We start from the raw sequence: 11,840 nt of genomic DNA, 5'->3' as shown, positions 1-11,840 counted from the left end.
TCAGACTTACTTTGAACAGTTTATAGTAAAGTTTAAGTATTTATCTTGTTTTTTAATAACCGAAAAATCCCCGAGGCCCGGTAGCGCACAGTTCGAAACTCGGTGGATATTTGGCGTCCCTCTGTCCTTCACCACTTAAATATCATAATTTTGTCTTTGGCAAGGTTCGAACTCATTACATGCTCTAACCAACAAATCATACCTTGCGTTCTTACCACTAACCAACGTATCACGCAGTATATTCATTACTATTGTGAGCAAGCTGTTGAATTTACCAATATATCCATTATCCCATTTCCATGTAAAGTTCAGAATACAAAGTACAAACCAACATTTTAATTGAGACAAAAAAATGAAGTACATTGAAGAATAACCAAACAGAGAACAAATTAGATTACAAGATTAATACACCTCTTCTAACCTAGATTAGACTTAGCTTCAAAAAGATTTACAGCTCTATCGTAGGAAGACTGGACTAATTGGCATTGTAAATGCAACCTCTGGGGACTATAGCTTAGACAATTTTAGTATAATGGTTACATATGCCTTAAGTATCATGCCAAAAGTGGTGCTTCAATATTCTCTGCATTTTCGTCGAAGGTCTTCTTTGAGGGAACCTCTACTTTAAGCATGCAAGCATAATAAAGCGAAACCATCTGGTGGAATTTGTGCAAGTTAAAGCTTTCACAAGAACAGTGACATATGAAAAAGTCGCGGAAAGAAAGAAATAAAACAGCTTACCATGCATAAAGAAGCACAAAGTATACTAAATCCTTTGCAGTTAAAAGGTGCATCACGAGACAAAAACCACGCTGAAAGAACGTTATGTCAGTGATTAAACACGGTCGATTAAGATGTCTCTAAATTTTTACATTAAGCGCACAGAAGATGACTTACATGTCAATGGACTCATCACAATAGGAGATAACAAACTCGCGACTGATTGAACGCCAGCAACAAATCCCTGTGCTTTGCCCTGTAATAAGGAATGAGAAGTTAGCAGGTGATTATAAAAGGAGAAATAGGCGAAAATGGGATTGCTTCAATATAATGTCTTTTAGAATTCAGCTTACTAGCTAGTTACAACTATAAGTAATTAGGTTGAAACTTTCCCATAAATCCTTAAGATAGAGATTTCGTTAAGGCAAATCTCAGACAGAAGATGCTGATTTGAGTTAGTCCAGAATTTGAATTAAGCATCTTTTCACCTCTTGATTTAAAAACTGAAGCAAGTCATTTTATTAGCTTTTCTTTTCTAGGACTTTGGCATGTATTGGGCAGAAATGCATGAAGAAGACTTTGCTAAAGCGAATCCCACGATTTCACTAACCTGATCTGCTGAAAGTGCCGATTTGGATATAACAGCATAAGTCTGTCAAGAAGTAAAAAGGATAAGGGATTATTAAGAATAAAATCAACAAGTATTAGGCTATTCAACATAATGCGAAATCATGGACAAAAGTTTGGAGAAATTACTCACAGAGGGTTTAACAAGGATGTAGATGACCCCAAAAGAAGCACTTAAATATGGCACCTGTGTTGGCAAAGGCAGTATACAATACTTTATGCTTTGGAATTAACAAGACAAAAAAAGGTTATAGAAACAGTTAAAATTTTGGGGAAGGGGAGGGGACAAAAATGAGAACAGCAACGGATGTAGGGGGTTAGGGACGGGTTCAATTGAACCCATAACTTTCAACGAGGAGACCATAGAGTTTAAATCTTGGATACGCCTCTGAATGAGAATGAAGCTTTTATCATATGCAATTAGCTACTCACACGGAACAGTTTGGTCTACTAGTGTATTTGAAAAATGCCACTTCATTTTAATCTCACAAAAAAAGGAGACCATATGATTTATGAATTACCAAAGTAAAAATATCGGCATCTTTCATGTCTTTTTCTTCTTTTCTCGTCAAAAACAATTTGCTGAGTGTAGAAACTCTACTAAAGTGATATCCTTTTATTCATAGATTGCTATTATTATGTAGAGTTTAACTGTTTTCTTGGTTTCGGTCTTATTTTTATCTTGTTGTTATTCCTACTTGTTGCCATTACTTTTTTCATCCGTTCTCCAGCCGAGGGTCTATCGGAAACAGCCTCTCTGTCCTTCCAGGGTAGGAGTAAGGTTGCGTACATCTTACCCTCCCCAGACCCCAATTGTGAGAAATTCTAAGTTTGTTGTTGTGGTTGTTGTAGAAACTCTACTAAAGAAAAGAGAATTTTTGTTCCAGGTCATTATTTTCTCATTTTTAAGAGTCGGTATTCTGTTTTCAAACACATCTGCCCCAAATAATTAGTAACATACCCAAGGTGCCCATGCTAATCCATAAAGCATTGCCTGCAAAACAAAGCGCAATGTGAGGTTATTTTTCCTTTAGATTAAGTGCTTGCTTTTGTATAAACATTGATCAAGGTGACTTACATAGGCTATTGAAGAAAGCAAAGCCATGCAAAGTATCACTTTCTCCCCAAACAGAGGATTGATAAGAGGAAGCACCAGAATCTGAAAAAATGTAAGTACAAAGTTAAGCACAAATTAGAAATTTCACATAATGAAAACTAGAGTTTATAGAGGATACACAATGAATTAGCCAAAAATGCAGCAAACAAAGATAAGAATCACAGAAGAGAGATCTATGAGCTATTTAACTTGAGCATGGAATGGACATTGTAATGTTACTTTCATTATATCTTTGTGTGTATTAAGCTATGTGATTTCACCACTATTTAGAATATATATCTATTTAGGTACATATGTGTAAAGACATGTCTGGATATCGGAAACACTTGAACATCGCAAGAAACTTTTCAAAATTCTGAGTACCTGTGAGACTATAGAACCTACTCCCACCATCATCAAGATTTCTGAGAACTGATTCTTATTGAAGCCAAAAGCTGATTTCAGATAGTACTGCACAAATAAAAATAACGTGCATGAGTTTTCAATCATTACAGACAGAGGCGGATCCAGGATTTGAGGCTTATGGGTTCCTACCGTAATTTTAAATTAATATGCAATAATATCTAGGTTCACAGTTAGATATTTACAAATATTTAGTGAATTTCTTAATATAAATACAAGGTCTACGCAAAAGTTACTGGGTTCCCGAGAATCCGTAGTCAATGCTCTAGGTCCGCCCCTGATTACAGATAAAGTCGAAATTCACTCTGTAATCCCTTGAAAAGGCAACAAGAACTCATCACTATACTCATGTTTTGATGATTCTGAAGGATGGTATCAATGAGGGAATAGGAACATTGTTTGATTGAAAGAAGCAGGTGACATACCAGTAAAACGCTGCTGATGCCGGACATTCCCAACTCATAGAAGAAAGAAACGAGAGAAATGCACTTCAGTGTTGGACTGAGGAGAACAATAAATGTCATTTAGAAAACATGAGGAAGTGATTCTGCAACTAGATAACACCAATAGTACTGGGAATTATTTGTGCACTCCAAATCGACATGCGGTAGCAGAACCTGAAACGTAATGGAAGACACGTGCGAAATTACCTGCTAGTGACAATATTTGCAGCATATCTCATCGAGTTATATCGTTCCTGAACAACCTTCAATGCCTTGCTCTTTACTGTCGAACTTTGGTTCACCTCTGTTTTTGGACTTACAGTCTCTTCTAGAAACAGTATCATATAAACAGGAACAAAGATCAAGAGGCCTATTGAAACCTGAATGGGAAAGTTCATTAGGAGAGCGGCGATATATAAGAAAAGTAGAAATTATGGCTCACAAAATTGGTCAAGCTATGAACCAACATGCCTGAAAAATGTAGCCCACAGGAAGAAAACGGGCTAGGACATTCCCCATAACATGGGATGCAGAAAAAAGTCCCGTAATCCAACTAAAAACTGCAGCTCTACTACTCTCGTCAACAACATCAGCCTGAAAAAGCAAAACAAAAAATGCAAGTTAGATTCTTGATAAATTAGGGCAGCTTTAATTCTGTCGGCAAAATTACCAGATGAAAGTCCTACCGCATAAGCAACAGAGATGCAGAAAATGCTCCCTTGGCTTATGATATAAGAAACCGTCCGCAGGACATAATAAGCATAGACAAATCCCTTTGACTTATTTATGGTGAGTAAACCTGGAAGGTTAAAAAGAGCAGAGAAACAGAAAGAAGGAGAATTAATAACGCATAATAGCCGATAAGCCATAGCATGAAACTGCCAGTCGTACATAGAACAGTGACTCCAAATCTATATAGATACTACTATATTATCTAAAGATGATTTCTGGATAACATAAAAAAAGCACTACATACCAAAAGGAATAATTGTTGTAGATAGGGTGAGGAGAAGAAGCGGTTTACGCCCATACTCATCTGAAAGCTGGCCTAGGATAGGAAGGACAAGCATCTTGAATATTCCAACAACCTGCATTTGCAGAACATTCATTAAAGTTGGAGAGTAGTGAAAGCCACTGGGTGAGTGCTGCGCTTTCTATAGAAAATTTACACTGCCGGTTACAGAAAACCTTCAACCAGAATAAACCAAACTGAAGTTAGCTAGTCCCACTTCACCATCCTTGTGGCAACAAATTATTGAATATCCCCAATACGGAAATTCAACTTTACTTTTGAAGGGAACTAATTCTGCCCGCCTTCTTAACCATAGGCATAATGTTAGCATGTTCAACAACTTGTATTTCTAAATTCTAACTCCTAAAATCTATATCATTAGAATGACTGTAAACATAGGCTAAAAGCCAGAAGCCAAATTGAACTTCCAGCGTCTATAAACTATACAAATGAATATTTAATATAAAGATCAAAGTACTCCAAATGCTTCCGAGGATATCTACATAAGATTTAACTCCATGAGTAGAGCTGAAATTTCGTCATTACGAAGATATTTCAGCACATCTAAGAAGTTGGAAATAAGTACCTAGAGTGGAACTTTTTTGCCAAAATCCACAGCTGAAAAAGAAACAGGTTACGTCACAGTTCCTTAAATGTAAGCAGTACATGTTAAATGTCGACTTATACAATTTAGCTCACTCCCTTTTCTATTTGTCGAAATGAAAGTCTATCTTGATAATCTAGAGTTATACATTCCTCAAAAATCACAATAGTATACTTCTATTTAAGTACTGACACAAAAAAGTGGTAGCTGAATAGTTCAATTCTGAAGATGATCATTACCACCACCACCACTACACACATTACTGCTCCATAGTAATAATAACATCTAAATGAATAACTATTTTCAAAATATCCACTAATGAAACAAGTCTAGTACATAACAAATTCCATCATTCAGTGCAGTCCAGTACAGAGTTCAACTTCTTATTTTTTAATCAGTCCTATTTCCAAACACAAATCATAGAATCAAAGTGTTGAAGATGTAATTAAATAAATAAAAGTGTATTATCTCACGCTATGCGCAGGGTCCGGTTAAGGTCCGGACTACCAGAGGTCCATTCAAGGCTCCCTTCTCAAGATTCATTAAAGAAAAAAAAAACACAAAAGAAGATACTATGCACCCAATAAAAGACCAGAAGAAGCAAAAGGGGAAGATTACATACTGTTTGTTGAACACCGTTGATGTAAATGGCTTCAGAACAAGTGGAATTGCCAGGACAAAGAGCACTAGTTGTAACATCAACAAGCACTGAAACTGTCATCTCTTCAGCAATCCAGTGTATACATAGTGGCAACAACAAATGCAACAAAGGCTTCAATTTCTTCATACTCTCAAATCCCATCTTCTTCTTTTTCTTTAATTTCAGCTCCCTCAATCTCAACACTTCAAGAAACTACACATTAAATTAGGGGGTAACTAATTTCTGTTATATAAAGACAAGATACTGTAATTTTTAATTACTTTATCAAAAATGGTATCAGGGTATGACACAAGTCATGCTGTTACAGATTGGGTATCAGATTGACTTGCTGTAGCTTCAAGGAGTTGTACATGGTGCTTTAGAAGTAGTACGTCTGCGGATAAAACTCTTACCTGTCCGAGAGATTAAAGGTGCACGGAGTTTGCACGTGTGGCCATTGGTTGAGCGTGTGTTCTGCTAAGGTATTGTGTCCAAGGTGGACCATTTTTGCAATAAATAATTGAATTAAAAGAGCATTGGATCGGGAGAGTGAGAAAGTGACAAAAGTAGAAAGTGATAGTAGCGTGTTTAATTGTTTCTGGCATTAGTTTGGCTGCCCCATCCCTTTATTTTATTTATTTATTTTTTGAAAAATGTATATTAGCGAATTAATAATAGTATTAGATTTCCTATACTCATGTAAATGGTTGAAGTCGGCCTGCCTCTAAATCTAAATTGATCTAGCCATAGAATAGTGTTTTGATGCAAATTTTAAGTTTTAATGCCTAAATATTTATTTCTGTCTTTGAAAAGTTAGAAAAGTGAATTTTATGGACTTAAAAATTACTTATAAAATAATTATATATAAATTTTTATGATAAGCATTAAGTTATTAATATTAACCTGATAAAAACATCGACTAAACTATTACTAGTATCACAAATCAACTACAATGATGGTGTCAGAAATTTGTACGTACCTTAAATCTTTCTCAAATTCTTTTTTAAAAAAATACCAAAATCTCTCCCTCGTGTCCTAAATCTCTGTTCTCTTCTTTTTTGGCCCAAAGATAAACGAAGAGGCGCAACTACAGTCAAAAACATTTTATCCCAATGATGAAGCCAATGGTTCAAAAGACGGTTAACTGCTATTGTCCTGGCCTATAATATCTGCTCTCTTTTTCTTTTTCTTTCCTTCTCTGCCTTAAGATAAAATGAAAGGACCCGAAAACGACAAATTTTTAAAAAAATAGGAAAAATAGCACGGACTAATCAGTTTTCGAATTGGTAATTAAAAAATAATCATCATTTGCAAAGTCATTAAAAAATAGTCATTATTTTGCTGCAACATGAAAAGTTTTAATATAATATACTGAAGATTGATGCACATATGTATGAACTTACAACATATTATGCTGGAACTTCAACACCCGAAAAGTTCCAGCATAATATACTGGAGATTGGAGCACCTGTGTATGAACTTCCAGCATATTATGCAGGAACTCCAGTATATTATGCTGGAATATTTTTCGGATTTTGAACAGTGTTTTCGTTCAGATTTATCTTCACATGAAAAATGGCTAAATTTTGATTACTTTTGAAACTGTGACTATTTTCAATTACTACTTATAAATCTGGCTATTTTTGAATTTCACCCTAAAAATTATTCACATGCTAAACTTTTAATATTTTGTAAGAATAAGTCTTAGATCGTCTAAAAAGTGAATTAAGTAATTGAAGCATACTTCTATATGCACTTTTTATTATTGGATAAGCTACTAGATAATTATTATTGGATAAGCTACCAGATAAATCACTAAGCGTTATGGTGGGGCAAATATGATTCCTTCACCTTTAACTAGAAGTCACGAGTTCGAAATCGGGTTACAAAAAAATACCGGGACGAAAGTTTCCCCTTTAAGGAACTTTTTAAAAATAGGTCAAATATAGATAAGATTCATATTATCCATTTGAAAAATGGATAATCAATGAGTTTAACTTTTACATTTACAAATACTTAAATTGGGGGTTCCTTAAGTTTGGGAGAGTAGGAATTCTTCCAAAAGTGATTATATTTAAGAAGCTATGGATAATATGGATATCCCGTTATCCGTCATATCCAGATTATCCGCCAGTTAACCTATTTTTTAATTGTATTAAATATGGGTCAGATCAAATATTTTATCCATTTTTACATTATTCGTGAAGGATTGAAATGCCCCAAGAATAATTTAGGCACAAGCAAAAATTTCAACAAAGACTATATAGAAGAAATTTATTAAACTAGGGAGAGAACGTGGTAGGAGGCTTTTTCACAACTCATAAACTCTTGAATCTCTCTACATCATAGTTACCTCTCTACAATAGAAAATATGTAGTAGTACCCATATTTATAATACTACAAACCAAATTTGACTAGAATTTAGCAAAACCTATTCCAATATGAATTTGGTATATAAAACCTAACTAGACATGAATTAAGTAAATTAGTAAATACCAAATCCTAGATAACTTAGGAATACTAATTAATCTTGGTTTAGTTTCCAATCCCCCCCCTCCCGAAACCAAGATCTTCAAACTTGAGCATGCCATGAATAACATCAAGTATTGTAGAAGTCAAGTACCTTAGACTCTTCACTAATTTCCTAAAATATGTTGCATCTACAAAGTCGTGAGTATCATCTTTAATTAACTTCAATTTCTCTTCAATATTGGCCATATATGATTTGGCTTTAGCCATGGTAAATCCCTTCAAAATATCATCAACATATTTTTTCTTTACTTTGAAATCATCTGCTTTGTAGTTGGACTTGTACAACCATTCAGCTCCAATTTGCCATTCTATAGGTTGTAGGGTAGTGCCACCAATAAATATTTTGCCATGCTTCTTGAAACATGCAATCTCGAACAATGACATGAAATTGATTGTATCTTCAATATCTATAATCATGTGTTGTTCTGGTTCTAAATCCCAAGCTATTTCTGCCTCAATCTTGGGTAGATTGTTATAAACTTTCTCTTGATGAACTATCTTGCTTCTTTCATTACTAGGTTATCTTCAATACTATCAAATAATTTTTCTGGTGAAACACCAATCTCTTTTGTACAGGCATTCCTTGCAACCAAATCGTCATTTCTAACAATCACAGAAATTTTTGGCAAATCAATTTGAATATTATTTGACTTCTCTCCGCTTTCAGTGGAAACTCTATCAAACAAAAATTACATGTACCTTCTCTTATTTTCTCCTCTATTTCTGAATTTTGGCCTTATTGATATATTTCTGCCAGATTGTAACGACCCGACCGGTCATTTCGAGAGTTATAGCCCCATTTTCCCTATTTCTATTTCTTTATGTGTTATTCAACTGGATTATATTATACCGGGTTAGTTGGTTCGGGTTTGAGTGGTTTCAGAGTGGAATGAGACACTTAGTCTCTAAAGTAGAAGCTTAAGTTGGAAAAAGTCAACTGGATGTTGACCCATGTGTAAACGATCTCGGATTTGAATTGTGATGGTTCTGTTAGATACGTTAGGTGATTTTGGACTTAGGAGTGCATCCAGAATGTGATTTGGAGGTCCGTAGTAGAATTAGGCTTGAATTAGCGAAAGTTAGAAATTTGGCGATTTTGGTCGGCAATGGAAAATTTGATATCGGGTCGGAATGGAATTTCGGAAGTTGGAGTAGGTTCGTAGTGTCATTTGTGATGTGTGTGCAAACTTTGAGGTCATTCGGTCGTAGTTTGGTTGGTTTCGGCATCGGTTGTCGAATTTGGAAATTTAGAAGTTCTTAGGCTTGAATCCGAGGGTTAATCGGTGATTTGAAATTGCTTTGAGTGATTCGAAGGTTCGACTAAGTTTGTATGTTGATATATGACTTATTGGTATTTTTGGTTGAGGTCCCGAGGGCCTCGGGGTGATTCCGGGTGGTTAACGGATTTGTTGAAGTTGGAAAATGCAGCTGAAGATGTTGCTACTAATATTTCCGCTCCTGCGGAAGGAGGAGTCGCAGATGCGAGGACGCATGTGCGTTTGGGGTAGCCGCAGATGCGGAAATGGAAGGCCAAGGCTGGGAACACAGGTGCGAAGGATTGGCTGCATTTGCGGGCCTGCAGATGCGGGGCCTTGAGCGCAAATGCAGAAAGGAAGAGTTGAGCCGGTTCCGCAGAAGCGGAAGTGTTGCGCAGGTGCGCGCCCGCAGGTGCAGAATCTGGGGCGCAGGTGCGGAATTTGAGGACTTAAGTGGTTCTCGCATGTGCAAGGATTCGACCGCAGGTGCAGTTCTGCAGGAGCGGACATTTGGCCGCAAGTGCGAATGTGCTGGGCAGAAAAGCCCCAGTTCGTGGTTTTGTCTTCATTTTTCAATTTTGGATTTGAGAAACTAGGGAGAGAGCCGATTTTTCGAAGGTTTTCAAGAAGAAACATTGTGGTAAGTGATCCTAACCCATAATGGTATAAATTTCGTGAATCTATGGCTTTGTTCATCATTAATTAGTAGGATTTTGGAGTGAAAATGAGGGGTTAGGGCTTGGGATTTTGGAGAATTTAAACTAAGGATTTGAGGGCCAAACGATTTCGGATTTTGATGAATTTTGTATGTATGGACTCGTGAGTGAATGGGCTTTCTAGTTTTGTAAATTTTTTGGATTTTGAGACGTGGGCCTGGGGGCCGGGTTTGAGCCAATTTTGGGTTTGGGGCTAATTTAATAGTTTTTCTTGTGGAATTCATTCCATTAGCATATATTGATGGTATTGCACTGATTGTGAATATATTCGGAGCATTTGGAGGCCGAATCGAGGGGCAAGAGCATCGCGGAGTAGGGATTTGATCGGTTTGAGGTAAGTAACGATTGTAAATCTAGTCCTGAAGATATGAAACCCCGGATTTCGCATCATTTACTATTTTGAGGTGATGCACATGCTAGGTGACAGGCGTGTGGACGTGCACCGTTGGGTATTGTGACTTGGTCAGTCCCGTAGCAACTGTAAAGTTGCATATTTTATTGAAACTATATGATACTTGTGAGTTTTAGAAATGAGTTTCTGTAAATTGGGCGGAATACCATGTTTGGGCCTTATGCCAGTGCTGTTTGGACCCTTAGGGCCCTTTATTTTTTACTATCCTCTCATTGTTTTCGATTGAAAATATATACCCAGTCATGGTTATACCTGTTTATTGCATAACTCAATTTTATTACTCTGTTTTGATGCATATAAATGTTGTTTTGGGTTGAGCACCCTGTTTTTACTAAGAGCCCGAGTGGCTTGAGACGTTTATGACTAAGTGAGGCTGAGGGCCTGATTTGTGAGGATATTTATGAGATCGGGCTGCGCGCCGCAACATGTTTGATATGGGCCGAGAGCTTGAGTGATTTATGCCATGATTTGGCTTGATATAGCGTTTGGGCTGAAGGAGCCCCTCCGGAGTCTGTACACACCCCCGGTGAGTGCAGGTACCTACTGAGTGCGAGTGTCGAGTGCCGAATGCTGAGTGACTGGGAGGCATGAGTGATTGTGAGGTATGCCCGAGTGGCATGAGTAATTGTGAGGTATACCCGAGAGGCATGAATGACTGTGAGGTTTTCCCGAGGGGCTGTATATGAGTGATGTTTTTGCCCGAGGGGCTGTTTATGATTTCATCATTTTTGCTCACCTTTGCATTGAGCCTCTGTTTGAAACTGTTGAAAAATATCTTTGAACGATTTTTACTGGAACTGGTTTTAAACAAGATGATTTGATTCAAACACTAATTTTTAAAGCATGTTGTATTTTTTCGAGATTTCATGATATGAACTTTATATACTTTGTTGCACATCACTACTGCTCAATCTTTATTTACTGTTGTTACTTACTGAGTTGGCGTACTCACGTTACTCCCTGCACACTTACGTTACTCCATGCACCTTGTGTGCAGATCCAGGTGTAGTTCGACACGGTAGTGGCTGCTGACTATTCCGGTTGCAGATTTTTTCGGGGATAGCAAGGTAGGTGGTTGGCGATCGCAGCCCTGCTCTTCTCCTTCTTATCTTCCTTTAGTAGTATTTATCTATTTTTTCAGACTATGTTAGTCTCGATATTTTCAGACAAATTGTAGTAGATGCTCATGACTAGTGACACCCCGATGTCGAGTTTTTCTTTTCCGCACTTTTGTTTTTGATTTTAACTCCTTTACGAAGGTTTTTATGTTAAATAGCCTTGATTTTTTTTTCTTTGAAAAGAAAATATCGGTTTATTTTGGAAATGAGTCGGCTTGCCTAGTTCTACGATAGGCGCCAT

General features: G+C 36.8%; 1 protein-coding gene across 2 annotated transcripts; it reads right to left on the bottom strand.

Moving 5' to 3' along the window:
* Window positions 1–265: 265 nt before the first annotated feature.
* On the bottom strand, window positions 266–6,109 carry LOC107832780 (uncharacterized). 2 transcript variants are annotated; one of them, XM_016660655.2, is made up of 15 exons: window positions 5,979–6,109; window positions 5,548–5,778; window positions 4,286–4,397; window positions 3,996–4,108; window positions 3,781–3,903; window positions 3,517–3,689; window positions 3,292–3,367; window positions 2,828–2,914; window positions 2,426–2,506; window positions 2,309–2,341; window positions 1,481–1,534; window positions 1,331–1,372; window positions 898–976; window positions 742–812; window positions 266–656 (listed from the first exon to the last, which is right to left on the bottom strand). In XM_016660655.2, exons 2-15 carry the CDS (start codon window positions 5,725–5,727, stop codon window positions 555–557), a joined length of 1,326 nt encoding a protein of 441 aa, XP_016516141.1. In that variant the 5' UTR covers window positions 5,728–5,778; window positions 5,979–6,109; the 3' UTR covers window positions 266–554. The 2 variants fall into 2 exon arrangements, with proteins under 2 accessions (XP_016516141.1, XP_075084505.1); XM_075228404.1 differs by lacking the exon at window positions 5,979–6,109 and having other exon boundaries at window positions 5,548–5,963.
* Between the last annotated feature and the right edge of the window lie 5,731 nt (window positions 6,110–11,840).

This window comes from Nicotiana tabacum, chromosome 13 (assembly GCF_000715075.1).
Source record: "Nicotiana tabacum cultivar K326 chromosome 13, ASM71507v2, whole genome shotgun sequence".
Lineage (NCBI taxonomy): Eukaryota > Viridiplantae > Streptophyta > Magnoliopsida > Solanales > Solanaceae > Nicotiana > Nicotiana tabacum.
This window is presented reverse-complemented; position numbering and strand designations above follow the sequence as displayed.